The 14,099-nt window shown below is 39.3% G+C and overlaps 1 protein-coding gene across 7 annotated transcripts in view; it reads right to left on the bottom strand.

Moving 5' to 3' along the window:
* KCTD20 (potassium channel tetramerization domain containing 20) overlaps positions 1–14,099 on the bottom strand; it is a 57,879-nt gene that overhangs the window by 15,190 nt on the left and 28,590 nt on the right. For 3 of the 7 annotated variants that reach the window (XM_061632432.1, XM_061632437.1, XM_061632435.1), the window contains one exon: positions 261–463. In XM_061632432.1, coding sequence (XP_061488416.1) covers positions 261–463 — 203 coding nt within the window. Of the gene's footprint in view, positions 1–260; positions 464–3,720; positions 3,957–4,000; positions 4,199–13,914; positions 14,086–14,099 lie in introns of those variants that run through there. The other 4 variants (XM_061632434.1, XM_061632433.1, XM_061632431.1 and 1 more) reach the window with 4 other exon arrangements.

Here is a 14,099-nt window from a genome sequence, read left to right as displayed (position 1 = left end):
TTAATTGTATTTGTATTGTATCCATAGAACTCAATTTGGAATACAAGAAATAAAAGAAGGAATCAAAGTATAATTAAAAATCAATATGAATATTTAATACAGACATGCCATGGACCACCTGAATGAAGTCTGTGGCCCTCTGGTGGTCCACGGACCACAGTTTTGGGACCTCTAGTATAGTGTGTAATTTGATCTAAAAACAGATCAACCAGACTGGGTTGTGTGTTGCACATTCTAAAGGAAACACTTCTTGTCTTTACCATGATTTCTGCATAGTGGAGAAATATTAGTGGTTTGGCTGCCCTGTTTCTGGCTACTTTCTCCCAAATTGTGGACTGTAGGAGTTACGTTTTCGGTCAGCTGACAAAATTCTTGATTGCTTGATCGTTCCATTCCAGTGGCATGATTAATACTCCTTTGGGGCATCCGTAATTCAAAGTGACTGCCCATCTGGAGAAAGGTCCTGTAAGTAAGAGATGGTAATGGGGCTTACATCTGAAAGAAACCTCTCAGCCTAATGGAGCCTAGAGAGTGGGCCACATCAAAGTCCCATCAGACCCAGCCAGCATGGCCAGAGATCAGGGATGATGGAAGTTTTAGTCCAACAACATCTTGAGAGCACCAGGTTCTTCACCCCTAGTATAAGGATTATTGAGGCACACTTACCTGGGAGTAAGCCCCACTGAATTCAGTGGCACTTATTCTGAATAAATATTTATAGAATTGGGCTGAGAGAGATGTGAAGCTCTTTGATCACTCAAAAAGTGTTATATAAATGAATATACAAAAGAATAAAATATTATTATTAATAAGGAACATTTAGATCATTCCAGCCATCACCCTTGCTTTTTAATTACATTTCTATCGCAGCCATCTTCCAAGGAGCTCCCAATCACTTACTTGATTCTTTCCCCCCCTCCCCATTTTATCCTCACAACAGCCCTGAGAGGAAGGTTAGGCTGCTGTGTTCCAAGGTCACCCAGGGAGCTTCAACCTCTGGTTTCCACAGTACTAGTCCAAAACTCTAACTATTATACAACACTGGCTCTCATTCCTATGGTAGCCTTTTCCCCTGTTAAAATGTATTTCTTTTTGTTTGGCATTTTAGCCCACCCTGTTCACCAAGACTTGGAGCAGGTAACGATGGGAGTCACTTCACACATTAATATTTCTTAGATAGATGTGCACTGATGTAAAAAATAAAATCTGCATACACTGTCATGTGTTGAGATCGTTGCAAGTGTGTATTCTGCCAACATACACTAATTGGGAGGCTGCCATTGGGTTAATGGTTTATATATTTTATTCACTAATATGCAAAAAAAACCCTTGCTGTTAGGAACGTACCTATAGCCAATGGATATTTCTATCAAACTTTAAAAAACAGAGAAATTGGGCACCTATAGTGAATGCACCAGGGGAGCAGGAGACCTGACCTCCTCTCTGAGATATTGTACTGCCCTACAAATTTGTAAAAATGCAAACACAATCTGGGTTGGTCTTTCACAGTCCAATGCACTTCCTGTGTAGCTTGGAAGAATTAGGTAATGTGCCTCTAAGGATATGGTGAGTGGGGGCAACACCTGCAATCAGCCCAAGCAACAGAAATAAGACATGTGCGGTGCTGATCTTGTTTCAGCAGGGAGGAAACAACAATATTAAGACAGTTAATGTATTCACTTTAAATATGTTTGATTTACTTGCAATTTTAGTGAAGTTTCTTATAGTAAATTTTCCTTTGCTTCTGTTTCTGTGAATATGTGAAGCACAGCAACAGTTTGCATAGTTTACACTAAAAAGACTCCAAAAACAATTGTGGAATATTTATTTATTTTTATTATTTGATTTATATCCTGCCCTTTCTCCCAGCAGGAGGCCTTACTATAATGTTACTGACTATTCTGTAGAAAAGTCTCTAGTGGACATGAGGAGGGTCTCAGTTTGCACAAGATAAAACAGTGGGAGGTGAAATATTTTCTAGCAAATTTCTCTCCCTTCCTCCTAGCACCATTAATTAATGATTGTTGCATTTATATCCTGGCTTTCCTCCAAGTTCATGTTTCTGTTCCTCTATTTTTGTATTGTTATCTTCACAACAATCCTGCGAGGTAGGCTGCACTGGGAGGCAGTGACTGGTCCAAGGTCCACACTAAGGGAATTTTGCTTAATGTTGATTAATGCTAGTCTTGCTTAATGTTGGTTAACAAACCAGAAAAATAAGCCAGGTTTATGAAGCCTGGACAGATTGTCTGAACCAGGCCTGTATGTTGCCAGACTAACTCACTAAGACTAACTTCTGTGAGGTGGATTTATAATTCTCTTAACAATGTTTTGATATCCAGCAAAGAGTGACAGGAGTGTTCCTCTGACTAATTTTAATATGGTGTCGAGCCCCAGCTCCCTCAGGGGGATCAAGGGGGGGGGCTGGATGAGCTTCCGCTCCCTCAGCTAGGGCAAGGGGAAGAATCAGAGGGTGTTGAGATTTTCGAGGACAATGAGGGAGGGGTGTGGTTGACACTGTGCCAGTTCCCATGGACAGTTCTCCCGCCGAAGAAGACCTTGCTCCACCTCCAGACACCCCAACAGAGCCGTTGGGAAATGTCCTGGCGCATGCACCAACTCCGCCCCCCCCTGAGCTCCCCTCCTGACACGTGCTTTAAATGAAGAAATATTTATATAAGCATGACTGTCAAAGATGTTTATTATTTACACAACCTGTAAAGGTATTTGTAGTGCAATCCTATGTTTGTTTACTCAGCAAGTCCCAAAGTATTCTGTGGGGCTTACTCAAACTGGGAAGCGTGCACAGAACTGCAGCCTCAAGTGATAAGGTACACTCACCCAACCCAAAATTCAGAATCATGCCACTTTAAGCTGTTTTCCAACTGTTTATACTTGTTTTTATGGTTATTGAATTTTAAAGGGATTTATTTCTTGTGGGCTGCCTTGGTTTCCAGTCAGCAATCCTACCTCACAGGGTTGCTGGGAAGACCACACACACACACACACACACACACACACACACACACACACACACACACACACGAAATGTAAAAATACATAGACACCATATAATAATTTTTTGTCCAAATGAGTTGGTCATTGCAGAACATTTTAAAAAAATCAGTATTAGTTTCCTACATAATAAAAGCAGTGAGATCTATGTAAACCTTGCCTAATTGCTTTAAAAAATAGAATTGGAAAGGAAGAGAAAGATTTACAACACAAACACAGTTCTTTACTATGTTCACTCAAAAGTCCCATTAATTTACAGCACAATCCTAACCATGTCTATAGTAAGCCTATAGTAAGCCCTATTGAATACATTGAATACATTGAATTCACTGCCATCTTCAATAGCCCTGGAAAATTTAAACTTGTTTGACTTGTGAACACAAGAGAAAAAAAGACTTGATACTTACTCAGTTTATGAGATTTTCAGATAAACAGGAAAAAACAATCATTTTCTACCTTTGCAATGGAGTCTAAGGACTGCCTGGAGGCGCAGAAATCCCTTGTCAATCACAACCCTGACTTCACTTACTGGCTGCAAACCTGAAAGTGTGGGGTTAGAGCAGCCAGCAAAGAGATCATTTCATATAAATTGCAGGGGGCGTGGCAGCTGACGTTTTGGTGTGTATCTCAAGAAACAGACCACCTAGAAACTTGATTATTATTTTTTTAATGAAAGCTGAGAGTCCGGAGATTAAGATGACTCACCCAGAGACCCAGAGAGGACACCCAAAAGCCAGAGTATCCAGCTGAAAACCAGTCATCTGGTAATCCTACCCTGCCTGCCTTGAACATGGCTGCTCCAAACTTCTTTACAGACTTGAACCTTCACTGCAAAAAGAGGTTTGAGAAATGAGTAGGAGTTTAAAAGATTCCCTACTCTTTCCTGCCTACTCTGTGGGCTCTTATAAACTCACTTTGACAGCCAACCCAATTCCAATGAGTAATAATTGACAGAGAGAAGGCATACATGGTTTGGTCTACCTACACAGGCAGTAGACTGGGAACAACAGTAATTGAAGCCAAATTTCCCAGTATGTGAATTCTCTTTTACCACTATTGGGCAAGAAACTAGCCATCATGCAAATAACAAGGTACATGATCAGTGGATTTAAAGGGGTTGAGCTGACCACATGGAACCACTGTTGTTGCTTCTATGGATGTAAGGAAGTAAGGTCAGAGGTAACTGAAATGCAAATAGAAAAAGAAAAAGACAGTGATATTTCCTAAATGCAATACCATATCAACCACAAAACGATTCCTGTGAGTAAGACAAAAAATGCAGCATCCCACAACCAGCCAGGGTTCCTAATTAAAACTAAAAAAACTCCTGGCAACCAGTGAGCCAAAGTCACAAAAATCCCCATGCAGCACAACCTGACCCGGGGACTGCAGTTAGTGCAGAATGCTGTGGCACGATTGCTGACACGAGTGAGACCCTATCAGCATATAATACCTCTGCTCTGAAATCTGCACTGGTTATCAATTTGCTACCAGGCCAAGTTCAAGGTGTGCTTTCCATGTTACGGGTTCCACATAGTACTTGTTCTGCTCTTATAAGAAATTGATCCTTTAGTGTGGCAGTACCGACGCTTTGGAACTCCCTGCCTATTGACATTAGGCACCTTCATTGTACTCATTTTGGCACCTGCTAAAAACATTTTTGTTTAGGCAAGCTTACCCAGGCATGTAGAAGCTATTATGTTTTTTATCTGTTTATTATTTTGAATGTTTTTAAATACCTGTCTTTAACTGTTTTTGCCAATAATTTTATTGTTTTAATTCGTTCTACAAACCATTTTGAGGTTTTTTTTTACAATAAAGCAGTATATAAATGTTGTAAATAAAATACATAAATAAATTTCAGCGTCACTGTGGCCCTTGGGTGTGAATTATGGTGGAATATGCCTGACACAAATGGTGGGTCACCTTGATCTTTTGATTTTGAATGGACATAAACATTTTGACAACTGTGCAGAATTCGCTTATGTTTCTGGGCATGGAAGCAGTGTGGTTGATTATGTACTGATTTCTCAATCCTTATCTAACTGGATTACTAATTTTACAGTAGGTGATAGGCTTGACAGTGACCATTTACCTCTTAATTTTATTTTGTTATTATCTGTTGTAACCCATTTGGACGATAAATTTCAGTATCAAGATAAATCTCTTAGCTTTAGACATAAGAGGATTTACTGGTCAGAAGAGGTTTTGAACAAGGTTGTCTGTTTTCTTGGCTCTTCTCGGGGAAAGATTTAAAAACTTGCATTTCAGGAGCTATTGGAGTTACCTCTGCTCTAAACGATTATTCATCATTGATTTCAGCCCTGAATATGGTCCTAAAGTCAAAAACACCTACTTTAAGACCTTCAGTGAAACAGAGTGCTCCTAGATGGTTTGACAAGGAATGTTATGTAGTTAAGAGGCAATTGAGAACGGTATATAATCAATATAGAAAGGAAAATTCCAATGTTTTACCCCAAGAATATTATACAATTTTTAAAAAGTATAAACAACTTCTAGCTAATAAAAAGAGACAAGCAGTTCAAAACGGGTGGAAGGCTCTGATAGATTCCTGTATAAATAGCAATTTAAAACTTTTGTGGTCACTAGTCACTGATGCTTTCGGTTCCTCAAGCTCAGTTTGTTGTAACATCCCCGTTGATATTTGGGAACACCACTTTTCTGAATTGTTCGCAGACATAAAAGAGTATCCATCGAACAGCTTTCCCACTATAGATCGAAATGTTCTTCCACCTTGGCCTCCTGTCAAATCTGAGATAAAGTCTCTGATTAGTTAAGTATGGTAAGGCACCAGGAATTGATGCTATACCCCCTGAAATGTTGAAGGTTCATATAGATTGGTGGGCCCCCCTATTGGCAAATCTATTTACACGGATTAATAATTCTGGCAAATTTCCTTTAGCTAGGCTTGAGGCCATTGTGATACCAGTCTTTAAGAAAGGGGACAGAGATGACCCCTCAAACTATAGACCTATTAGCTTATTGTCAGTAGTGGGAAAGCTGTATGCCAGCTATTTAAATACAAGATTGGTCTCCTGGTTAGAGGATGAAAACATTTTGGGCAAGGAACAGGCAGGCTTCAGAAAGGACAGATCTACGATTGACCACTGTATAGTGCTAAACCATCTAGCAGAGAAATATATGACTTCTTTTGGAAATTGCCTGTTTGTTGCCTTTATAGATCTGAAATCTGCCTTTGACTATATCCCAAGAGACAAATTATGGGTTAAGCTATCCCATTCTTCTATGGATAAGAGACTGCTTTATCTCATTAAATGTCTATCAGCGTACAACGCTCCATGTAAGATGTGGAGTAGATGGAAGTCTGACAAAATCTATTCCTGCCACCAAAGGGGTTTGGCAGGGCTGCATACTAGCCCCCACGTTATTCAATCTTTATTTAAATTATTTGAGCAGAGATTGTTTAGCTGCAGATTTTCATCCACCTAAAGTGGCTGAGACCAAATGCCCATTACTGTTATACGCTGATGATGCCGTTCTTATGTCTTTGTCAAAAATAGTCCTTAAACGCCTACTTCGTGCTTTTATGACTTATTGCAAAGACAACCTACTTACCATTAATTTTAGTAAAACAAAAATTATGGTCTTCTCTCGGCGTACATCAGTGAAAAAGTGGATAGTCAATGGACAGTGTATAGACCAAGTCAAGCAGTTCAGATATTTGGGTATTATTTTTTATTCCACACTTTCTTGGGCTACCCATATACGGTCTGCCGTCCAGACAGCACAGAACAACACAAAGGACATTCTTCAGTTTTTTTACGTTAAGGGAGGCCAATATATACCCGCTGCTATCCAGGTATTTAAGTCCAAGATCCTGTCTCAGTTGCTGTATGGAGTTCAAGGATTTCATTCAAATGTGAAAAATGTCCTTTCAAACTTTTTAAATCTATTTTTGGAATGCCAAGGTGTGTTTCTGCTGCAGGCCTCCGACCTGAGGCCGGGCTCACATCGACTGAAATTACTGCTTGGTCCCTAGCCTTTAGATATTGGCTTAAAGTGGTTTATGCTGGCTTTCCCTAGGTTACTTAAACCTTCTCCGGAAAGATGTTTTTTATTAGCTCATGGTCTAAAACTTTTCTTGCTAAACTGCATCTGTTAGGTTTCTCTATGGACCTTCTTTACACACAAGAGTTTAAGACGGTAAAATTGGTTATAGAAAAACAGATTAAGGACATTGATTTCCAATACTCTATGTCAAATGCTTGTAAGACCTGTTCACCTTTGTATTTAGATCTGAGCTTTGACACACTAAACACACTATATATCTGGATAATTTGACCATCCCAAAATACCGACATGCTTTTTCCAGAGCCAGATTTAAGTATCTTCAGCAATACTAGAAGGACGTTATCAAGGTGTGCCTTATGAAAATCGGTTATGCTCCTGTAGTAATACAGATGTTGACTCTCTGGCTCATGTCTTTTTTGTTTGCAACTTCTATAGGGAAGAACGTACTAGATTCCTTGGTCCTATTATGGAAAATTTTCCTGGTAGGTCTTTGGACTGGTGTTCGAAACATCTTTTGGCTGATACCAACAAGTTGACCACAAAGCTAGTAGCTAAGTTCCTTTTTTCAGTTCAAAGAATACGTAAGATGGCCCTCTCTTTCAAACTGTAATGTTCCATTTTAAAGTTATATTTATACTTATATTTCATTGTATATTTTAAACGTTTTATAGACTGTTTTCTTTTATCTGATGATTTGTCTTATCGGGTCTGTGACCATACAATAAATTGAATTGAATTGTGGCCCTTTAGTCTGTTTCCTAAATTGTATCGGGTCAGACCATTTGGTACCATCTAGCTCAGTACTGATGACATGGACTAGCATTGGCTCTCCAGGATTCCAGGCAATAGTCTCTTCCAGAGATTGAATTTTGGACCTTTACACACAAAGCATGTGCCCTACCACTGAGCTACAGCCCTGTTTAAAATGTATTTTTTTATTGTTCTTTTCAACTCACTAATGAATGTACAGCAGATCCACACCATTCATTTAAAGCACATTCAACACACATTTGAAGCACATGAATCCCACCACAGAATCCTGGGAACTGTAGTTTGTTAAGGGTGGTGGGAACTATAACTGTGAGGGGGAAACAACATTTCCCAGGATTCTTTGGGGGAAGTCATGTGCTTTAAATGTGAGTTGGATGTGCTTTAAATGTATGGTGTAGATCTGCATTACTTCATAAACTGTACCTACGTATAAATCATTTTAATTAAATTTTACAATGGAAATAAGCTACAAAGTTTACTGGGTGACCATGGGCTATCACTCAGTCTAATCTGCCCCTTAGGGTGAAAAGAACAGAAGGAGACCATGAACACCCCAAGGAAGAAGGGCACACTTAAAATGTAAAGGAAATAATAATTTACATCCATAGTGTGAAATCAGATACATATCAAGACATAGTAAGAAGAAATATTTATATAAGCATGAATGTCAAAGATGTTTACTATTTACACAACCTGTAAATATATTTATAGTGCAATCCTATGCATGTTTACTCAGAAGCAAGTCCCAATGTATTCAGTGGGGCTTACTCAAACAGGGAAGCGTACAGACTGCAACCTCAAGTGATGAGGAACTTCACTCACCCAAACACTTTAAGCTGTTTTGCAACTGTTTTATACTTGCTTTATGGTTATTAGACTTTAAATGACTTTATTTCTTGTTGTGAGCTGTCTTGGTTTCCAACCCTACCTCACAGGGTTGTTGGAAATATTCCATACACACACACACTGGAGATGTAAAAATACATACACCCCATATAATAGTTTATTTTCAAAACCAGTTGGCCATTGCAGATTAAAAAAAAAAGTTTCCAGCCAAATAAAAGCAATGACACCTAAGTAAGCCATGCCTAACTGCTTAAAAAAAGGATCGGATGGGGAGAGAACGATTTACAACACAATCCTTTTATATGTTAACTCAAAAGTCCCACTGATTTTCAGCACAATCCTAACCACGTCTACTCAAAAGTAAGTCCTGCTGAATTCACTGGGGTTAACTCCCAGGCATGCAGCTTTACTCCCAGAAAAACTTCATATTGGGAAGGTTTTCAAAACAGGTTATGATTAAGACAAATAAACTGCCCTCTTCCAGTAAAATTTAAACTTGTTTGACTCCTTAATTAGAAAAGTATAACACTGCAGCATGTACGCCTTTAAAAACTTCTGTTCAAAAATGATTTGAAAGATAAAAAGTATCATACGCCATTTTTACAAGTAATTTAAAAAACCCTGCATGTACACTTTCATGCCTACCAAGATCCTGCTGTGAACTCTTTGTAGTGCAATCCTGTACGTGTTTACTCAGAAGTAAATCCCAATCCTGTACAGAGAAAGTTATATATTTACTGAATACCTGTTGGGAGACAAGCAGGAAAAGGAAACTGTTCTCAGAACCTGAAATGGGGTTTAGCTATTGCTACTGTCAATCACAACCCTGACTTCACTTACTGGCTAAATACCTGAAAGTGCAGGGATTAGAGCAGCCAGTACCAACAGAAGTGGCAGGAGGGGCTGATATCTTGACATTATATCTTTTGAACAAGAACTTAATCTTTTTTAAAATGAAAGCTAAGAGTCCAGAGATTAAGATTACTCACTGGAGACCTGGAGAGGACCCCCCAAAAACCGGAGTCTCCAGGCAAAAGCTGGAGACCTAACAACCCTAACAGGAACTTCCACCCATGATCCAAGGTCTCCCGTTCCTTTCCACCACAGTCCCTTGTATTCCATCCTCCAGTAATCTTCCAGAAATGCTCCACATCAGCCTCTGATACAGAAGCTGCATTTGGAAGGAGAATTCTGCAGCTTGAGCATGCCTGATCCTGGCTATCTGTTTAGTGTAGGCTTTTTTATATTATATTCTTCTCTCCATCTATCTCTCAAAGTAGTTTTACTCAACTCCAGTCATTTCTTCTCCCCTTTTCCTTTCACATTTAACTTGCATACTATTCTCCCTCAAACCGCTTAGGTTTTTTTTAAAAAAAAAACCACAGTCAAGAGATATATAAATTTTGTTAAATAAATTGCCAGTTTCTTTCAACTGTCCTGCCTGCTCCTTTTACATTCACTTCTTTCTTCCATAAGAGCTTCCCTTCTATCCTCTATCTCTCTATTCCCAACTTTATTATTATTATTAAAATATTAACCTTTTATCTCTCTTTTTAATTCCCTTCAATGTTCCCTCTGTCCCCTCAGGAGGAGGGAACAGAGGCTTCCTGGCTCAACATGAAGGAAGGAGTGTGTGTGTGCATGTGCACGCACATGCATTCACGTGAGAGTAAAATGGTGGGGCCAGAGGGTATAGAAGCTGCCCTAGGCACTTCACATTTTTCTCTCCCTCCGTCTGTTCCTTTCACCTCCCTCCTTTTCATTCTCTCTCTTCCTTCCATCACCCTCTCTGACATCCATTTCCTCTCTTTCCTTCTCTTGATTTGCTTCTCTCTCACCTCCAACTCTGCATACTACAGCCTCGCTCTCTCTGTCCACCCTCCACTCACAAGTGTGCCCATGCATTATGCATGTGGCAGGCTGCCACCATTGACCCAACAAAAAGGCAGGGCATGGGTACAAGCCATGAGGCCCGTTGCTAGTCCCTGGACTATCATTTGAGAAACTAACTTTTGACACTTTATGTTATGTTACCTCTTAAAACAAGAAAATATATTTAAAAAAGAAAAAAACTCTGTCTAGATAGTTAACTTTTCTTTTTTAAATCTACACATGTTATGGGAGTCACATTAGTTTGATTTTAAGTGTCTGTAGCCTATGTGGGCTTGGATCCAGACGCCGTGTGAGCAGGAGCGTGTACAACATAGCTTTACTCCTACTGTAGCCCCCTATCTATGCCCCCCAATATTATTCTGAGGGCAAGCTACCTTTGCCCAATTTGACCTGATTCTCTGTCCCCGCTACAGCCTCCTCCTCATTATTTGTGCCCTGCTTTTCCCTCCAAAAAGGAAGACCAATGCAACTAAGAAAAAGCATACAAAAATAAATACAATTATATCAAAAGACAATATAAAACATTATCTGACAATAAAAATGCTGTCATAAAATTCAAAATAAACTATAACTTCAATACTTAAGACAACACCAGTTCTGTTAATAACCAATACAAAGCACATAACTAGCAAGGGTAATATAATGTACAACTCATATTTTAACCAAAACTATGCAGTTATACCCCACACTCCAGCAACTAATATACTGTTGCACACATCCCAATCTTTGGGCGGTGAGAGGCTTCCTGGGCTTCCTGCACAGTTTGGCTTCCTTGGAATGAAAGTCAGTGAAGACTGTGGTGTCTTTGGGATATATGGGTTATTTACACATATATACAACCTGAGTGTGAGATGGAAGGGTTCTCAGCATTAACAGATCTTGGTTCCCTATCAGGGTTCTAGGGGAGTCCCCCAAAGCCTTAGCTTTGAGACTGAGCATAGAGAACAGGCCTCTCTGTGTCTTTTCAGCTTCCCAGCTTCACCTCAGACTAACATAATACAGACAACTTCTTGGCTCTAGGACAAGGGGACCATCAGCCAGGTGAGGGGGGGAGGCCTATCTCCTGAAAGAGTTCCCATAGCAACAGGACTTTACTGGACCAAAATCTTTACATATGTTAATGGGGCACTTGACAGACCCATCAACCAAAGAAACTGGCTGTACCAATACAGCAGGTTTCTTCCACTGCATATCCCAAGTCCCAGATACAGGATTACAGGCTTGGAGGCAGCTCATAGAAATCATCCATCCCAACCCCACAATTCTACAACACTACTAACTAAACCATTTAAGCATATCATTAAAGGGGTCAAATCCACCATAGAACCAACAGAAGCCAAGAGAAGAACTAGGCACAACTGATTAAAATTACTCTATTTATTTATTTGATGTATATCCCTTCTTTTATCCAAGTTGATCAAGACAGTAAATATATTGTCATATTCTCTCCTTCCATGTTGCAACAACCCTCCCTCCTTGCAACAACCCTGTGAGGCAGGTTAAACCAAAAGAGGTAGTGTCTGGCTCAAGGTCACCAAAAGAGGTTCATGGCTGATTGGGGAATTTGAACCTGGGTCTCCTGGGACCTAGTTCAATGCTCTAATCACTTTCCATAACAATATAAAATGGTCAGTAGGAGTAGGTATAGCTAAACAGGTGTTCCTAAAACAGGAAGATTTTAACAACAAATATTGTCCTCATTGACAGAGACACAAGATATCTGAAGGAACGCATCCTCCAATATGGACTGTTCATTCATGTCTTTATCTGAAGCCCAGCTCTGGGCCACGTCGCCAACTGCATAAGGCAGGAGGCTATACCAGATAAGGCCTTTTCAGCAATTGCTCCCAGGCTCCAGAATTCCCATCCCCAGGAATGTTGTTTGGCCCTGTCACACCTAAAATTTCCATGTCACTTCCAGATATCTTGTTTATTAAGCAGTCATCCTGATTTGTTTGCACAAATTTTGAGGGAGATTAGACAATGCAATCTTTTCATTATGAAACTATGCATTCTGATTTATTTGCAGAGAGGTTATATGACATTGCATCAAGCAATTGCTATCCCACTTTCTGGTGCATTTCCCCTTTCCTTATTGGAAAAAGTTCACTTTTGTGAGGGAGCAGGTTTGTTGCACAACAGCACCAAATCAGCTTTAACTGTGCAGCCTGAATTTGCTACATGTGATTTAATCCCACCTGAAAAAAGTGCTCCATATATCACGAAAACCCTGTTGTTTCAGAAGTCATTTAGGAATATGGTCCACTGAATATGCCCTGATACTGCAAATTGCTATGTTTCTACTAGTGTTTTTTTTAAAATGATTATATGGCTTTTTTTGGTACTATGGCTTTTGTGTGTATGTGTTTTGTTTTGTTTTTGATTGTGGTTGACGGTGTGCATGTGTTTTGCTTGATTATGTCCAAGTGACAGAAAAGTAGGATACAAATATAATCATTTAAATAAACTGTGGGAGGAAACTTTTCTAGGAGCAGCACCATTTTAATTATGAACCTCATTGTTGCAAGGTAAGGGATCTGCTTAATATTGGGTTAAATTGTTTTTTTCTTCAGTAAAGGAGTTGGAGAAATGGGCAAACTGCCCTTCTTAGTAAGTAGTGTCCCTTCATGGCACATTGGAATCAACATTACATAATGACAATTCCTGGAATTATTTATCTTTATGTCAAAAACAAAATAAAAAATAAAATTAAAACAAAAATTAAAAGGTGCAGTACACAAAACAGTCAGTCCGGAACAGCATAACTGACTCCCATTATTTTTCAAGGGATAGCACTGTTCCAGGATAAACCATGTCAGGACTGCTGCCTGGAGACTGTAAAAAATCTATAAACTGTTTATGGCTCATAGGAGACCTACTACAACAGCTTCCCATAACCTTTTAACAAAGGATCGTGAGAGACTGTATACAGTGTTTGCTACCTGCCTTGTGCTGTTCCTTGGCAGAGCTATTCAGAGGCCTACAAAAAACATGGAAGAGGGACTTCATTCAAACAGAAAATAATCCAGAATATATTTTATATGCCAAATCTGCAATTCTGCCTTTATGGCCTACCTTTATAACTACACACACTGAACTTTCCCAGTTCTTAAAAATGCCAATTTTGAGACTTTACAACAATACATTTTTACACATCTTAATTATATAATCTGTATTTAAGACACCAAAAACCTCACTCATTTTTGTGTTCTAGGTTCTAACCAAAAGCTCCAGACAGTTGAAACACTGACTTAACCAATATAAATTATGTTACTAGAATCAAGTTTCCATACAGAAAGATACATTTTGAGGGCAAATGAAATACTGTATACTTACCTACAGTCAGAAAATGGTCCCTGTTGAATTAACAAGGTGGAAATCCTGAAATCAACCTTTAATAAAGAACGTGGACAAATCGAAGTAGCAGAATAGCTGACAGTTAAAACTGTTTGTGCTGTAGCGCTGGAATTCTCCACCCCCTATCTAAGCCCAAATGGTGATTCATGTACATATTTCAAACT

This window comes from Rhineura floridana, chromosome 6 (genome assembly GCF_030035675.1).
Source record: "Rhineura floridana isolate rRhiFlo1 chromosome 6, rRhiFlo1.hap2, whole genome shotgun sequence".
Lineage (NCBI taxonomy): Eukaryota > Metazoa > Chordata > Lepidosauria > Squamata > Rhineuridae > Rhineura > Rhineura floridana.
Note: the sequence above shows the minus strand (reverse complement) of the source record. Positions and strands in the feature narration are given on the sequence as shown.